Raw genomic sequence first — 18,925 nt, forward strand, 5'->3', positions numbered from 1 at the left:
AGAATAGAGTGGCGGAGAGGACAGATCCTTGAGGTACAACGGCATTTATACCATGAGGAGCAGACGAGTAACCATCTACAACTACACGGATTGATCTGTCAGAAAATCGCCTACCTATGTGCAAAAGCCAAGAGGAATTCCGTAAGCTGGAAGCTTGTTTAACAGGCTATCATGCCAAACCCTATCAAAAGCCTTTGATATGTCGAGAGATACGGCAAGCGATTCACCGCGTTTCTCGACAGCCTCGCTCGCATAAATGTATCCAAGTAGATCGACCACGGCGAAAACCATACTGTCGATCACTGAGGAGATCGTTATCTTCGAGGTATCCAAGGAGATACAGAGTATGGAGGTGATTGCGATAGGTCGATAATTAGATAGGTATGACTACCTTTCTTAGGTACAGGCTGTGTATATATGCAAGCTTCCAGGTTTTCGGGACTTGTCCAGAATTCAAGATTAACTTAAATAATGAAAACGCACGTCAATATATGAAATTGCGACTGCCTTAATTAATTTTACGAGAAGGTTTTCTGTTGGTAATTGATCAAATTGATGAATGGCAGACAAATGAAAATGTTAATGCTGACAAAATACGGTAAAATCTTATTAATCAGAAGTGGTTTACTTAATGACGGCCTCGTGTGGAATTTTTGTGATTTGTTTATTATTTCTCGGATTTCTAACTCTGCTACTCTGCATATTTGGATAGCATCTTAGGCGGGATAAACTAGACCACCATCGTCCTCGAAAGCAACGAACTCATACGTATAACCAACTCCAGATTTTTGTAAAGACACGCACTGTAGATTTTTTGTATTACGCGCGTGTTATATATCCGGCGATGTATGTAATTATTTGCTCACTATATTCGGACATTCGAGGCAACGTGCTGCAAAAATTATCGAAATTACAGATGATGATGATGTAAAATATGTAAGGCACCGCACTGTCCGAAGGTCTTTATTGTACTAAAAATATACGTCACACATACGACACACGCCAGCACATCTAGCTACACATTGACGTATCTTGTTCCGTTGCAATGGAGGCGATTTTCGATCAAAAATGTGTAGTCTGATGTGCCGTTGTCCTTATGTATGGATGGATGTAAACGCGACAATGCGCGCGATCAGCAACATATTTAGGTTAAGTTACGACATATCTGACTGACACATCTACTGCTCGTACACCGATGTTGCTACTGCTAAACTAGTTTACTTAAGTTACTTCCATAGTATAATCTCCTACGGGATTCTCATGTGCGGTAAAGTGACAGATATACAAACCATGTTTGTGTTGCAAAAACGAGCGATTCATTCTGTGTACCGTTTAGGTTCTCGGGTTTCTCTAAAAGAAAAGTTTAAGGAGACTGATATCATGACTGGCATCACAGTATATTTACTCAAATGTTTTGTATGCCCGTAAAAAATATACATAATTTCATTAAGAAAGAAGATATCCATAATATTAATCTTAAAACTAACAATTAAAAAGATTATGTTTAACTAAGGTAAAAGATTATTTTATGGGGAACTGTGTATGTTTTTAGAATAAGATTCTTTCATAAGTTTAAAACTTACATTAAAATTATTTTAATTGAAAAGTCATATTATAAAATTGAAGAGTATGTGTTAGATAGAGAAGTATGGAAAGACAACAAGAGTCTAGATTCCACACAATTATGATTCAAAGTGTATTCCATAGCATTTAAGTTTCTTGCTCGTTCTTCTCAGGAAGGTCTGTGCAGTGAATAAGCAGTGCTTAAAAAAATTACGTTTTCAAGTATAAAAATTTTACCCATGGAATAAATGGTTATTTGACTTTGACTTTGACGATTTGCAGCTCTACCTCAGTTTAAAACTTCCAATGTTGTTGCAGCCATTGAAGTGGTTAATGCTGATTTAAGAAACAGTGCTCATTGGGCTGAGTCATTTGGCTTGTTGGTTAATCCCAAAAAGTTGCAGGTCATGATTTTTTTATATAACATCAAGTGACAAAAAGTCCAAAACTTTTTGCCCAAGACTTGTTTAGCTCTGTCTCTTATTCTACCCTTCCTAGACTATGCTGATTCCTACTATTTAGATGCTACTAAAGAGCTGCTAAAAGTTTGAACTGTTGCAACATCTGTGTATAAAGTTCATCTTTGGCCTTCATAAATATCATCAAATTCAGATCAAATCTTACACTACCGCAGTCAGGTCAAGCGGCTTCCCATTCATCTCTGCACGAATTTGCATATTATCTCTGTTCTTCACAACATTCTACATAATCCTTTGTCTCCCAGGTACCTGAAAGAGAGTTTCAGCTATTTCATGTCCCAGGATAAGCCGTCACTCTCTCGTTAGGTCCCAGTTATCTTTTCCATCAATCAATTCAATCAATTAAAAAAGTTTTTATTCTCACTCCTTTACTGTAAATGTGGTCAGATTTTGGAATGCACTTCCCATTACTATTCAAGATAGTAAACCCTCAGCTATCTTTAAAATGAGAGGAGCACTATTTTTTTTGTAATATCAAGTGACAGGACAAACAAGTTGTGTGCCTGATGGTAAGCTACACGCCTGTCCATAACAGTTGCAGTGCCACTCACAGCTTTGAGGAATCGCAAAGATCTGAGGAACACTACCACTGTGCCCGTCACCCTGAGACATAAGTTGACAAGTCCCATGTGCCTGTAAGGCAGTAATGCTAACATTACTGCTTTGCGGCAGAAACAGGTAAGGTGGCAGTACTTCCCCTGGACAAACTCTTTCACAAGGAGCTCTACTGAAAATTTATCCACTTTAACATTCATGTTATAGATATTATAATATAATAATTAATGTGAAATATGTATTTATCTAAGTATTTAGATAGTCTGCAGGAATTTGATATTTGTGCTCTTTTTTTATTATTATTTTATGACATAATTTAATTTTGTTTTGTTGTGCTTGTAAACCCATTATTGTAATTAGTGTGTGGTGTATTTGGGTCTGCTGGAAGAAATTTCTTTTAGAAATAAGCAGTACCTTTTGTGTGTGTTCCATTTTACCAAATGTGTTTTCCTGTGCAATAAATGATTAAATAACATAAAATAAAATAAGTTTATTAAGTAAACTATGATTTTTACTCAATGCAAGACATTGCCACCATAGCCAGGCAAAGTAATAAAGAGAAATCATTCAGTTAATAAAATTATTGGATATATTATAGTAACAGGCATGTTAATTTTGACCTCACCATTTTGGTCATTTCAAAAATGTTAGATGCAATTCACAACCTTTGGTGAAGCAAAAAGTAATTAAATTTTTTTTTTTCATTATCTGCCTAGAAATTGTACTTCAGCTGCCTTTAGACATATTTGGTAAGGCTGTCACCATCCCATGAGGAACCCAGATATATGTCCTAGATCTGGACAGGGTTTTCTTAAGACTTCCGAGCATAATTCATACTAGCAAACTACTTAAATTATTAGCTGATAGCACCTACAAGAGACCTCCATCACATTTCTTCATAAGGTAAATTTACGCATTTTTATGTTTTCACTATACAACAGATTTTATCAGTGTAAGGGCGAAACACTTACCTCGTCGAGGAACTGCGTCACGTCGTACACCTCATTGTGGATGATGAGCACGGCGTCGGTGCGCTTGTTACGCGACTTCAACTCCTCGCGAGTAAATAACTGGTTCGTCTCTTCGGCCATCACGGCGAGCCGTGCAGGTACTTCAGGTCGACTCGGACAGGACGACTAACCACTAGCGACGTATTACACACGAACGTGTAGCGCTTGACGCTCTTATCAGCTATTAAATTACCCCTGAACTTATAATCTTTTGTTGTACCAAAGTACTCCCTTATCGCCCGTTCAACTGCCACTGCTCTAGAACAGTAATATATTATTGTAAATATGTTGAGAGAGAGAAAAAACTGACATTTGATCGAGTGAGATTGATGGACCGCCTAAAAGTCATCTCATCTCGACCAAACTACACCAAATTCACAGATTACAGCTGACGTGACGTGACGTGTGTTAAAATATAGTGTATATCTATGTTATATAGGTTGGACCAGTGATACCAGACTTACGGAATTTTGGTCTTGCCTATTTATGGTAAACTAAAATTATTTAATGACAAATCTATGGATTTTTGTTCTATCCATTCAAACAAAAGTATAAAAAATTTAATTTTATAAAATTGTGCGTAAACCGAAAAGCAACGGAAAACCGACAGGGTTTGGAGTACGTCAAGTTTGAAATTAAAATTTCATTCAAACTATATGTTTGCTATTAGAACGGACCAAAGCGCCAAATTCGATGTGCTCTTGGCTGTACATACACTTAAGTCCACATCATTAATTAATAGCATTAGATATATTGAATAGATTGCGTAAAACGGAGTGACTTGCGAAAAAAAGTACATGAAAATGATCTTTTTTAGATTTTACACTCTTTATCTATATTTCGCTTGTATACTCTGAGACGGAAATTAAGGACAAAAATGTAAGCTTACACTTTTTAAATACATGGAAACATAAAAATGTTTAAAAATAAACAAATTGTGAGCATATTAAATTTGTAATCAAAATATTATTTTTCTAAACGTTGTTTTTTTAACACCCTATATAAATTTTAGATAACTCATAAAATCTTATTTTCATGCTAAAATTTTTTATCACAATGGCAGTGTTTTTGGGATTCACAACTTTTGAATAGGTACCTTTTTCGTTTATATGACTTATAGTTTTTTATTTTTTTTTATTTAAAGTTGGGGAATTAACGCAAAACCTTTAAAATAAGAAATAAAAATAAAAATCATTTATTTCGGGCAGCAAAGACCCATAATAGACAAAACATTTCACATTATTAATACAATTTATAAAATCAAAATTAAATTAAAATTAAACCCATTGCATCTATCAAAAATCAAAATAATAAAATAATAATAATATCATGCAAAGGAAAACAAATCAAAATAATAAAAATAAAATTTAAATGAATATAAAATAAATGAAATTAAATCTAATAGTAACCTAATTTTTAATTTTTAATTACCGCCATGTCCGGCACTATAGCAGGCATGCTTATCGCAACAATGCCGGACATAGGGGCAATCTAGCCTTTCCGCTATCATGTTCAGGACGGTATTAGAGCTGGCCCGCACTCTGCGCACCAGTGACGCGCACCGTTTGCGCATGGTTGTGTAAAAGCAGTCGGTGCGCGCCGTCGCGAACATACCGGAGGCGCTGCAGGAGCGGGGCAGCCCCAATATCGCCCTGAAAGCGTTATTATATTGTACACGGAGCGTGTTGTACGCTTTTTTTGTATAATTGGACCACAGGGCGCACGTGTACAGTGAAGTGCAATACGCACGAAAGAGCGTGATCTTCACCCCCACTGAACTCCGCGCAAACCTGCGAGCCAACATATTTGCCCTCATGGACAAGGCCCTCCGCTCGCGCTCTATGTCAACTTTGTCCTCTAGGCCGACCGTGACTATGTGTCCTAGGTATTTGAAATGGTCCACTCTATCTAGAGGGACTCCGTTAAGGTATACAGGTGGTACGTTTTGTGGACACTTAGCACCGTCGGCCCGGAAGACCAAGTACTGACTTTTGGTAGCGTTATACCGTAAGCCATGTTCTTCAGCGTACAATTCGCAGACTTGTAATAGCTGGCGTAGGCCACAAACTGACGCACTCAGCAGAACCATGTCGTCCGCATAACTGAGATTATTTACGCAAACGTCATCAACGTGACAGCCGACATGGCGACTGCTGAGCTCGACGATCAAGGCATCCATATATATATTGAACAGTGTGGGCGAGGTCAAACCACCCTGCCTCACACCACATTGAAGCCGATACGACTCTGACATTGTACCCGCCCACCTGACGTTATTAACCTGGTGTGCATACCAATACTTAAAAATGTTTATCAGTTCATGCGGTAGCCCCATGCTCTCCAGCTTATTCCACAAGACATCATAGTCCACCAGGTCAAAGGCCCTAGACAAGTCGAGGAAACACGCATAGACTGGCGTTTTACGAACCGTGTAATATCTAACGGTATGCTTAAGACACAGTATTGCACTTTCTGTGGACAATTTGGGTCTGAAACCAAATTGATTGTCGTGCAGTTTTGTGTGTTTTTGTAACTGTGTATTAAGCACACCGTCAAACACTTTGGCGACAATCGTAGCTAGGGAAATGGGCCTATAGTTGCTTTTGTCGGCAAGGTCACCCGTCTTATTTTTTACTATTGGTACCACCACGGTTTTCATAAGATCTGACGGTAAATAGGAGTGGCTTACGCATAACGTGTAAAACATGGAAAGAACTCTAGATGTATGGGGACCAGCGTGCTGCAGGTGCTCGATGCTGAGGCCATCGTGACCTGGAGATTTTCCTCTCGTCATGTTTTTTATTATATTTGAAACATCCTCGGCTGTCACTCCACTGTTTACTGCCCCGCTTAGCTTATCAGCTTATCTTTGGCAAAGTCGTTATTAGTTGCAAAATACACTCCATTCCATTTTGCTTTGACCCAGAGGCCTTCCGGTTAGTATTTATAATTATTATGTTACTAAAAAGAAAAACAAACTTTTACTAAAGTAAAAGAAAAAAATACAGTCGTCGTTGAAATTATGATATTATGATACTTGTCCTTGTGGAAAGGCAAAGATCTTTAGATCATGTAGTCTAGTCAAGTAACAGTTATGATTGAGCCTAGTCTCCTTTATATTTTTTAAATTTATATGGTAACCTTAGTAGCTGGATAGTATTCGTTATTGTGTAGTCAGAACACTCTGTTGCTTATTAATCTAAATTTATGTTTTGTATTGTTTTAACACGAGTCATTACATGCTTGCAAAACGAGATGGATAGTGTGAAATTTTGTATACTATTTCGCGATTATGGAATATTGTTATACACAAATTAATCAATGCGAATAATTAAAAAATTCAAATAGCGAAATGTGAGCAACACGTCGTTGTAAATTAATTTTCAAAGAGGACCGCATCTGCGTCCGCCATCTTGAATATTTGACAACCAACTAAGTAAACGATGTGCAGCTTCTTCAATTTCTTAACCAAGTAGGAACTAAGTAAACAGTATGATGTATAATAGCTTTCAGAAAAGTCTATAGATCTATAGATTTTTCTAGAAGCAATCTACGGAATACTAAGGATTTTTATTTTGTAGGCGATTTAACTTCTGTCCCACTATGGACAATTCGGATTTTTATTTATTTATACAGGCTGTATATTTGAAAGTGAGACATACTTATAGATTGCGTTATATACCTGAATCTGAACTCAAAAAAATAATAAACTAATGAACTTAAACTTTACAAAAAAATATTTTTTATTATTTTTTTTTATCGACGACTACTTGTGAGCAACATTACTTATCGAATTCTGTGCATACCACCATTATTGCTCTGACGGACGCACCGGCGAGAACAAAGCTCAGGTCGGCACTGTTTCGTCGTGGTGAATGTTCACTGATCCCACGGCGAGGGAAACCCGGGGGGTTTTAGTGGGGTGGGCCCACCAGTCTGGAGGGAGAGTCCCCACATAACCCCTGAGTCTCCCTGGGCTCAGGGGTATTCATAAAGATTTCCCCCCGTCAAAAAAAAAAGGTCGGCACTGTTTGCAGAGACAGTGTACGCGCGACCTTGGCCTAGCGAAGACACGTAAATTATTTGTACTTCCGCTCGCCCGAACACTGCGCCGGCGGCGAACGCGCCTCTCGCCTGCAAAATGGATATCTATTCTAACGTCGAATTGACTGAGATGGTGCGACTTTACGCAATAAGTGGTGATAGTGTGAGGCGAGCTATTGAAATGTTCCCAAATTGGAGTTTACGCGGAGGAGGTGAACAGTGTCGAAGATGTTCTCATGCAAAGATTGTCTCAGCATTTTATACTGTGAGACAAAATTTGTGTTTATGTTGATCAATTTAAAACAAAATTTACTAAGACGTGCTAGACTATGCATTGTGGAAAACGGTGGACATTTTGAACACTTGCTCCGTACCACGTAAGTGTAAATAAACTGTAAATAACTAAAAAATCAATCATTGTAAATAATTTCATTTCACATTTTTAACTACACCAAACACCTCAATTCTTATTAAATGATAACTTAATTATCTTTTTTAGTACGTAAAACATTTCGATGATAGTTCATAAGTAAAAAATAATCAACATAAGCTAAAACGTAATTATTTCGATGACAGCTTTTTCATCATAACATAAATGAGTATGTGGGAGAGAGATGTGAAATCGTTGTTATTGTTGCTGTCTCACTCGGCGATCATTTGGTAATATTCCCAATGCACTCGAAATCAAGCGTAAAGGGAATCGGTTTATTCCTATGTACGCTCCAAAACAAATTTGTTGATTTATTTTTTGTTCTATCCCATATCCTAATTTTATTTTAGTCTATGTTAAGTTGTAACATTATTTACTATGACATCCATGAATATGTCTCGCTTTCAAATATACAGCCTGTATATGTTATACATTTTGAGCGTCATCTTACGGAGTTTTGAAAATTATATCTGGCAACACTGAGTACGACCCATACAAATAGTATAGAATAGAGTTTACGTAGAACAAGGGTAAAACAGACGGACAGACAATGACAACGCAAAGGTCAAAGATGTCGACTAACTTGTCGGGTGTTGGCCAACATGTACACAGTTTAAAATATAAATATTTATTATCACCACGAAAAATAGATGCGTTTTTGTATCCATTATATATTTACATAAAGCAATTTTTTTTATGAAATGACTGAACATCGCCTACCGAATGACATTAATAATCTTAGCGGAAAATGTGATCATTTGTATGGCTACACTGCCAACAGGGCACCTTCGATCGATGGACTGCTGTCAACATTATTTCTATAGAAATTTATGATTTCATTTTCATTATTCGATTCAAAAACCAAAACAGTGCTAATTGGAGTCCAATCAAAATCGTCGGCACTGTAGAAACGAATGTATCAGAGTCGTTAGACAGCTGGAAGTGAAAGTGAAAGTGTTCGGTGCTAGTTTCGATCCATGAAAGTGACGGTGTGTGTCGGTGTGGCATATGCAGTGAGCGAGAGCGGGCTGGAGCCGTATGTTACGTAAAGAGTGGCAACATGTCGTGGTCGCAGCGGCCGGGCAGCACGGCTCCCCCGCCTGAGCACGCGCCCTACGCACCTTCGCCGCACCTGCCGCAGCCACAGGTTAGGCGCCTAAGACGTAAACAATGACGTGGACACCTCTCAGACCTTCCTTAGTCCCATATTGGCGACAATTGTTACCGTTTTGTCTTTAGACTTCTCGCAATATATCTTAAACTGACAACCACCTTTCACGCGCAATATATACATTCTTTTGCAAGTGTTTAATGCACAACCATCTATTTTATTGCAGGCTTATGGGAATCAGAATACGTATGCTAACTACTCAGGAGCTCCCCCAACCTCAGGGAACCCAACAACGCAACAGTATTGGCAAGTGCAACAGCCACTCTACAATCAGCAATACGGCCAACAGGTGTACCAGCAGCAGGATTGTGGAAACAATGCTAATCAGTTGTTTCAACAGCCAGCACAGTACAACCAGAACTATACTAATCCGAGTTTCACCAATATCCAGCAACAAGGTTATCAGCAAAATTACTACCAAAACCAAGGGGCACAGCACCAAAACTACCAGAAGAAACCAAATACTGATAGCTGGGAAGACAATTGGGACTGGGGCTGGGAAGACTCTTCTAAGCAAACTCAGCATGCTGGAGGGCAGAATACAAGTGGTGCAGTCCAACCTGGTGCTCAGCCTCAACAACAGCAAATATTTAATAATGCTAATGTTATAGAAGAAAGTTTTTCCAATACTGATACCTGGAATTGGTCCACAGAGGATAAAAAAGATTCTATAGATTCAACACCTCAACAGCAGCTAGAGGCCTCTAAAATAACACCGGAAAGTATTCCTCTAGAAAATAGTAGTGTAAACGAGCAGTCTATACAGAGGCACACCAGCAATTTGTCAGCACAGCTTCCTGTTCCTGAAGAAGTGAGAAGTTTGAGTGACAGAGAAATAGTCAAGGAGCGTTTGCCAAACCTAGCAGTTGGAAAACGCCTCCACCTAGACAATTTAACCCCACAGTGGTCAATAGAATCCCAAATGTCGCAGGAGTCAAGTGATGGCTTGCAAACTCATTCTGAAGGCACCTACAGAAGTGATAATCAATCAAGGAATTCTAGCAAAAGTAGTCCAGGTCCAAACACTGACAACTCTAATTTCAATTACTCTCAGTCTGGATTTGAAGAGTGGTCTCATCATTCAAATGAGGAATCAACACTTGTTGACAATGCTGGCAGCAGTAGTAGAAGGGAAAGTCATGATGAATTACCTGCTTCTATGCAAGATATGAATATTACGAATAGAGAAATTCCTGCTCCTGAATGTCATAATAAAAAAGATTTGGACCCTAGAAAAGCACCAGAAAATATATTACCAAATCTTCCTCCACCTTCTGCGTCTCCTTCAAATTTACCTCCACCTGTCTCTTCTACCATGCCCCCTCCACCACCTCACTGTTCATCCACAGCTTCTCCAGCACTGCCAATAACATTAGCAAGCTTACCCCCACCTCCTACTTCATCATCTTTTCCTCCTCCTATAAACTTTCCCACTTCATCAGGATCAAATCCATTTAAACAGAATGCACAATTTTCTCACAAGAAAGTTTCCTCTGCTAGTCCATCTCTCCAGGCGTTCCCTAATTCGACATCCAATACTAACCTAGTGTCTCCGGCTGCAGTTAACAAAGCTTCCCAACATAGGGTACCAGTTGGATTTGGAGCTAACTTGGAAACAACACCTGATAATTCGGAGAGGCCTGACCAACCACAAATGTCACCATTCCGACCCATGCCCATTGCTCCACAGGTCCCTGATAATCTAGAAGTAGCACCACAAAATGATAGAAATGAATATTTGCAAACAGCTCATCTATCAAGTGGGGATTATGGCGACAACACTGATTTTAGCCGAAATGTGCCACCTCCTGGATTTAGAAGGATGGTTGTCGGTCAACAAGAATCTGAATACAGTCAAAACTTGAATATGCCTGGTGATGAACCTCCACCTGGCTTGTCAAGAATGGTACCAGGGCAACAGACAGAGTCTGATAACAGCTACAACCAATCAAGTGATAATTACAGGGAGCGTCATATAGATGGACAACCCACTGAGAGTGAAGGACGACCTTTCCGCCAAGCTGATGGTCAACAAAATCCCAACTACAGTCAACCTCCCTCTGCAAGGGCATCAGAGAGAAGACCTTTTGGCTTGGACAGAATGGTACCTGGAGAACCCAGCAATAATGAATTCCCCCAATACCAGGCGAATAATTATAGCAGTAGTAACGAGCAGCGGGTAGTGACTGGAGTTGATCATGACTATCCTATACCAAGTGATGTAGGCCCCTCGGAGATGAGGGAACAAAATGTGGATGGGTCAGACTATTCAGAACAGACACCCAGATCTGCACTGAGAGGCCAGCCAGGGAATACCCGAGAAGTGAATAGTGACATACCACCTGAGTTCAATGCAGCTCCTGAAGAGCAGCAACGAGAGATTATCATGGAGGGAGAGAACTTGCAAGACTTGAGCATTATATCATCTGCTGAAATGTCGTACTCCCGAGAACAAACTTTAGAAGGGGCAGATATAAATGCATGTGATATGGGAATGGACAGAAAAATCGACGCATCCGATTCCTTGGAGCACCCAGTCACAAGTTCTAGGAGGCAATCTTTAAATCGTATTAACACTTCAGGCGAGGAGTCCGAGAGAGATAAAGCTTTCAAAGCCTCCCCAAGGAGGGACCGTGACAAATACTCTAAATCTTCGCGAGATCGCGACCGAGACAGGGAGAGAGACGAGGGACGGTACTCGCGAGGCGACCGGAAGTATGACAGAGAATCCGACAGGAGGTCGATACGCGACGACCATCGCTCTGAAAAGGATCGCAGGGAGAGAGACAAGGAGCGCGACAGGCGTGACCGTGATGAAAGCCCACACTCACGGAGGCACCGGCGTAGCGCACGCAGCCATCGCTACGAAACAGAAGACACTGACTATTACAGTGATAAAGAGCGTGAGCGCAGGTAAAACTAACGATTAAATAGTGATAGAATTGAGAAGAATGTGTACTACAAATAAAATGTGTTGTTAATAGGCGCTATAGAGAAGGATCTTACACATCGAAACCGCCGCGGCCAGAGGACAAAGAGAAGCGCTACGAGGACCGCGAGCGCAGCCGCCGGTACAACACAATCGAGCGCGACCGCCACTACGGCGATCGGCGCGGCGACCGCCGAGACCGTTACGAGGCGCGCTACCGCGACATCGACCCGGCGCGCAAGCACGGCAACCTCCGTCTCGAGCGCGACGACGAGGAACGACGCCGAGGTGAGCTTCGCTGAACATTATTGTGACCCGTAAAGTGGTCTGAAAAATTTGCTAGGGGACTGGACAATAACACAATTGAGAAATTATTTCTAATTTATTTTACAGTGAAGTTCTCAAGCGATGAGAAACCTAACAATTGTAGGAAAGAAGGTACCTGAGCCGTAGTGTTGTGTGCCATGCCTTGTAGAGTGATGCACACATCACCTGTAATCTGCATGTCACAAGGCCCGAGTTCAATAACACTATTGTACTTTGATGCAATAATATATACATTCACCAGTTGTTATTATAATAATATAAATGGAACATCAATTTGCTTGCTATCTTTGAACACATAACATACTCAACATTTGAGTTTAATTAACATTTGAGCATATCCTAGTACATCTCTGTGCACTTTGTGTGGGAGGATGTGCATGAATTGAAGCATTCGGCTGCCTACTACTTACGGTTTTTTCCCAATGTCTCGCCAGATAACGTGTCATCAAACTTTTGTCATTTATATCACTTTAGTATGTAGGGTATTGCAGAGATTACATATCAGACAGAGATATCTTGTTGCCCTGCCAGATTCAAATTACATTTATCTATTGTCTCTGTCTTAAATACATTATATGTGATAACAGAAGCATCTGGTTTTGAATTAACATGTATACTGAGGCGATTGTTACGGCATCACTCATCACTTTGTTGCAATACTGTTCTCACCTGAGGAATAACTACTATCATGTTGTCGGTGACAGTACCAACTGACACAATTTATTTTCTGAGGTTTTTGAATCTTCCGATGGCCAGCTATACGTAGTCGGTACGATATGTCTAAAGCAGTCTGACAGGACTTGTTTGTCTTAATTCAGGTATGCCCGACTGCTAAGCACGGGCTCCTGATGAGGGATGTGTATTTTTAATCGTAATTCGATTCGGTGGTTGTAACGCTAACGTGGCGGCGGGCTGCAGGCGAGGCGTACTCGCCGCGCGGCGCGTCGCGGGAGGCGCAGGCGCAGGCCACGGACGAGGAGGCCCCCGAGGCCGAACGCCGCGACCGCCGCGAACGGCGCCGCGACCGCCGCGACCGCGACCGCGCAGACCCTTACTACGATGGTAAGTCCGGTTTTTAAAGCGACACCTATCCATTCCCTTTTTATTTTCAAAAATGCAATCGTAACTGTTGTTGTGGTTGCGCAGTGTACGGCGGCGGCGTATACGGCGACCCGTACGCGCTGCAGCGGCAGCAGTATCAGTACTACGAGCACCTGCGGCTGACCAACCCGGCCGCTTACATGCAGGTGTACAAGCAGCTGCTGGCCGGGCGCGCACCGCCCCCGCCCTCCGACTTCCGTCCGTCCAAGCTTTCGCAAAACTACGCTGACGGTTCGTACTACCTCTTTGTTTTAAGTGCAACTTCGACGGATCTCCCCTTGCAATTTGCCACAGCGTCCAACTGAGTCACGAAAGGTGCTCGTGTTGCAGTATACGGCTCTCTGGGGTACGAAGGAAGGGAGAGAGAGGACCGCGGCAGCGTGCACTCGGGCCGGTCCAGCACCAACGGGCTCAAGGGCAACGACACGTGAGTGTTTCCGCGTGTCACGCGACTTCCACGCTTGTATTATACACATCCACATAACGAGTACATCTTTCCATTTAACAAAGTTGCGTGTCGGTGTTCATTTGTACTGCGCCGTTGATTCGTTTTCCATTTCCACGCTTAACTTTGGTTTCGTCCGAATCAGTTAGCGAGACTTGCCATGAATTCGCGGACGAAGACTTAGGTTCCGGAACGGGCGCGCCCCGCGAGCGCTAGTGACCCTTGTGCGTTCGGGCGTAGGTACTTCGGCGGGCTGGCGCTGGGCGCGGCCTTCCGCCGGGACGGCTCGCTGCACGACGCGCCCTCGCTGCGCACCGACCTCTCCGACAGGTGGGTGCCGACTCGCGGCTCGGGACTGCGGCCCCCGCCCCGGCCCGCTGGTGGCCCACGACTTGTCTGCGTGGTGGTCCCATGTTACGACTCCAACAATTCCCCCTCGGTCGTTACCTAAACTGTTAGCCCTGAGCCAGCAACAAATTCTGTACCTACCTACTATGAAAGAGCAATTTTTATTTAATTTAATATAATGCAATAATGGCGCATATTTGATAAAAAGGTGCCCTGTGGTACCCCATTGCCACACCTAGTGCCGCAAACCTAACTTGATCGCCCTCTCCTATTACCATTTTGCGATCACACCTTCGGGAAATCGTTCACATACCTGTTCCTTTAATCTATGTCCGCTGCAATTTTCCCGTTCGTTGAGGCTCATTTATATCCCATGAGTTGTTCTTCTTTGATTTGCGGCCAATTAATCACCGCTTCAGCCCTTCGAAGTGTCGTCAGGCGGCTATCTTGCAAAGAACTTTGCGATTTCAATTTCTACGCTTTCAACGTTAAACGATAATTGTAACAGCTTTATCTTGACCAGCTTTCGATTGCTCGCGAGGGCTGTCTTAGTAGAGGTGTATAGGCCTTTTCTCACACTGAACGTTGCTATTGTAAAATATTTGGTTACTGATTGGTAAATAGAGCTCATCGTTCATCTACATTTTCGGTCGTCTCACGGTATTCACAATTGCATTAAGCTCATGAGTGTATTGTTCGCGAGCCGCGCCTTTTGCACCACCGCCCGGCTCGTCACTGTGCACGACTTCAGCTAACCACTGTGTACCTACTATTAAGTTCGGGAAAGATCGAAAGAATGAACTTTGATCCCAAAATGGGACAATTCGCGAAGCGTAGCGACGGGACAGTGGCACATGATCGACTTGATGCATTGCAGGGACTTGAACACGGATGCGTCGCTGAACCTGCACCTGGAGGAATCGACGGTGCGCTCCGAGCGCATGACGCCTTTCAAGTTCTCCACCGCGCACGTCAAGGTAGGCACTACGCCTGAAAAAGCGGTTTTTCAATTACAACATTTTCGTTAGAACGGCAATAAAGTTATTTGAGGAAAAAATTGTTACGAGCGAGTGCGACGCCTGAAACAAAACATCGTTTAATCGGTGGCGCACTCGACGATTGACGACGCACGACAACGACTCGCAGGGCAGCATATCGTCGCGACACATCGTGGTGGTGCGACCGTCGTACCCGGTGGACGGGCTGCCGGCCACGGTGCAGATCCTGTCGCTGGCGGCGGCCACGGCGGAGGACCCGCTCGCTGCAGAGCTGCACGGCTACCCCGGGCCACTGGTCAAAGGTGACGTTCCATTTCACATTTCGACGGGCGAGCCCTGGGCCGATTCACAGAACTCTCTCCATCTCTAAGTTTTGTATTCTTGGAAAAATCTTGAAAAAATTGTAGTACATGATCTTAGTATTATAGTATTCTGTCACGTATCACAACAACAACACGGCTTCTTCCGTGGCAGAAGTGTTGATTTAAATTTAATGTTGTATACCGATTTCATTCTTAATGCGCTCGATGCGGGCCATCAGGTGGACGCCGTGTATACCTATTTTTCTAGTATTCGATAAAAGTTGTCACTCAACACTTATTTTAAAAACTATCAAAGTTAAAACTATTAAAGGTATACATGGTGACCTACTTCGGTGGGTAAGTTCCTAAATCACTAATCGAAGTCAAGTTGTGGCATTGAAGAGTTATACTTCTAGATTCCTCGAAATATCTTTAGACATCCGCAGGACTCTCAATGACATCGGTTCTTGCTTTCATGACTCGCGTCATCTGCTTTACGCAGACGACACGAAGATTTTTAAACTTATTTTTACACTAAAGTTGCAGACAGATGTGCAAACATTTTAAACGTTATTGTAAAATTGATCAACTGTTTTTGAATGCCGATACGTGTTATGTTATATCATTTACTCGTAAACGTAACTCTATATGTTATGACTTTAGATAGTTCTTCTTCGTTCTTTTAGATAGTAAAATAAAGCAAGTGCATGAAATTAGGGACCTCGGGGTGATAGTCGATGCCAAGCTTCATTTTAATATTCATATCGATAATATAATTAACATTTCTAACAACTTTTATTCTTGTATAATTTCTTGAAAGTTGATAGTTTCAGAGAAATTTTTGTTTTTTTTGTTGTTTTTTTTGTATGAAGAAATATACATTTTATTTTTTATCTCGAAATGTAGGAAAACGTAATGTGTGTGATTTATTTACAATAAAGGTCCAGTCATTCTCTATCAAGAAAAAATAATCCATCTGCAGGTACTTGCGGCTTTACGAGTACAAAGGTGCCAAAATTTTAGATTTGTTATTTATTTTTTAACACAATATACTAGTTTCTACTTAACTTTCGTGTTATTGTTATAACACTCTCTAAATTACACTAAAATAATTTTTTTTTTAGTCGAAGTTCATGTATTTTGTCAAAAAATTACATAAAACACTTATCAATTTTGCCGCACCTTTACTTGTAAAGCCGCAAGTACATGCAGACGGATTATTTTATTCTACATAGAAAATGATCGGAGCTATACTGCAAGTAACCCACGTATATTTTGAGACAAATAATAAAATGTATATTTCTCCATACAAAAAAAATTAACTATTTTTTTTTTTCAAGAAATTATACAAGAATTAAAGTTGTTAGAAATGTTATTATCTATTATATATAAAAAAACTAGCTCGATACTCCACAAGTTATTCCTATGTCCAAGAATTATCAGTTTAGGCCCACTGTGCGCCACAGAGAAATTAGGATGAATGAATGATTCTTAGGGTCGTATTCTAGAACTCTACTCAATGCTCAAGTCAGGATTGCACTGGAAACACAAGCACTGGAAATACGACACTAATGGCAAGGACTTGAGTACGATTTTCAGTGCTCACTGCAATACTCAAGTCCTGACTTGAGCATTGAGTAGAGTTCTGGAATACGACCATGAGACTCATTAATCCCTTCACCCGTTGACTAGTTGATCGATTGCTTGACTTTTTGGTTCTATCGAACGAAGGTTTTATCGAATGAATGCTCTATCGAGCAAATGTTCGACCCAAACGAAGAGTGAAGAGGCGAACCGTGTCGTGAGTGGGGACTTTACGTGAGAGTGAACGAGACAACAATAATACTGTGAATTGTTGAATGATCTCTAAAATTGTTGTGACAAAGTCGAATATTGCGCGCATGACCCGTGAAACTCTAAAATGATCGGGTTATTTAGAAGCTAGTAACCGGGTTACCGGGTCACAGGTGCTGCTCGAATCATTTTGATTAGATCGAACGCGATTGACACACATCTACCCCCTATACACCGTTCATGTTGGTCGTTAAGAGCCAAAATAAATTTGTTAAATCTTTAGACTACCGAACCGGACACTTCTTTGTTGACTATGAAACGGCCGGCAAAAGGTATAATAAAGCGACTATAGTTTCTTTGTTCTAAATATTTCAATCGTTTGTGGTTCGAACAATTGAAAATGACCAAGAAGTTTATATAAGCTTCTTGAAACTGGCGTAATGGGCCTCTTTCCATCTTTTGCGCATGCAATGTGTAGAAAAAGGACAGTTAGCTATTTGATTATTTTGTTTGCTTTTGTATTTTATATTTCATATTCATTTATATGTTATAGTTTACATTTAGTTTACATTTCTAAGTTATATAGTGAAAATATGATACAAAATCCTGTTTTTACACTTTACTGCAGTAATTTTTACAAATGATTATTATATAGTATTGCGAAGAATACGAACAATATTGCGCGATTGACGCTCTGTAAGTGATTTTAACGACCTATAACTACGGGCACTTTTTAGCGCGAATGCGAAGTCCACAATGGTACAAATTCATATTTTGTAACAACTCGCAAGGAGTTGTGCGAATTTAATGGAACTTATTAACAAATCGGGTGATTTGTTAATAAATTAATATATTTTTTGAAAGACTTGTATAAAACTATTTTCTAAACAAATAAATAAACTCTGCGGTGTTTGTGGAGGTACAAAAAGGTTCATTTTAATTTAAACATTGTAATTTAAGCATATAAATCGAATTTAAAAAGCTGTAAAGTTTGTTAACAAAATGAATAGAAAATTTTAATTTCACTTCTTGTACCAAAATCCTTCTATCTAATTATTTTGTTAATGTCTTTTAAACTTTATTGTGCGACAATATATTATCATCAATATCAACATCTAATTATCATACTTAAAGTTTAACAATTTGACTTAAAAGTAGACAGGAATGGGGGACAAGAACGATATTTGGATACATTTTTATTTGTCAAGGTCGTACAATATTCTGTACTAGATCGTTGTAAAAGTGCGTGGATTTTAAAGTTCCTTTTGTCTGATTGAATTACAATAAAGTTTATAAGTCTATAACATAATTATTATTTAGATAGATTGCCTTACATGAATGAGGACGGACTTTTGTGATTAGGAGGTTTTTAGTTGAAATAACATCAATGATAAGAAAAAATTAAAAACATTTTATATTCCTGAGAAAA

The 18,925-nt window shown here is 40.5% G+C and overlaps 2 protein-coding genes across 2 annotated transcripts in view; one reads left to right on the top strand and one right to left on the bottom strand.

The window, feature by feature from the left end:
* The window catches only part of LOC113232955 (cytochrome b5-like), a 21,894-nt gene extending 17,937 nt beyond the window's left edge, over window positions 1–3,957 (bottom strand). Inside the window, exon 1 of the mRNA XM_026467874.1 lies at window positions 3,569–3,957. Coding sequence (XP_026323659.1) covers window positions 3,569–3,688 — 120 coding nt within the window. The 5' untranslated portion in view covers window positions 3,689–3,957. The remainder of the gene's footprint in view (window positions 1–3,568) is intronic.
* Window positions 3,958–8,882: 4,925 nt separating this feature from the next.
* The window catches only part of LOC113233207 (YLP motif-containing protein 1), a 21,108-nt gene continuing 11,065 nt past the window's right edge, over window positions 8,883–18,925 (top strand). Inside the window, exons 1-10 of the mRNA XM_026468245.1 lie at window positions 8,883–9,228; window positions 9,419–12,165; window positions 12,237–12,469; window positions 12,575–12,619; window positions 13,427–13,570; window positions 13,655–13,840; window positions 13,940–14,036; window positions 14,295–14,384; window positions 15,280–15,379; window positions 15,549–15,740. Coding sequence (XP_026324030.1) covers window positions 9,142–9,228; window positions 9,419–12,165; window positions 12,237–12,469; window positions 12,575–12,619; window positions 13,427–13,570; window positions 13,655–13,840; window positions 13,940–14,036; window positions 14,295–14,384; window positions 15,280–15,379; window positions 15,549–15,740 — 3,921 coding nt within the window. The 5' untranslated portion in view covers window positions 8,883–9,141. The remainder of the gene's footprint in view (window positions 9,229–9,418; window positions 12,166–12,236; window positions 12,470–12,574; window positions 12,620–13,426; window positions 13,571–13,654; window positions 13,841–13,939; window positions 14,037–14,294; window positions 14,385–15,279; window positions 15,380–15,548; window positions 15,741–18,925) is intronic.

This window comes from Hyposmocoma kahamanoa, unplaced genomic scaffold (assembly GCF_003589595.1).
Source record: "Hyposmocoma kahamanoa isolate Upper Pololo Valley unplaced genomic scaffold, ASM358959v1 78, whole genome shotgun sequence".
NCBI lineage: Eukaryota > Metazoa > Arthropoda > Insecta > Lepidoptera > Cosmopterigidae > Hyposmocoma > Hyposmocoma kahamanoa.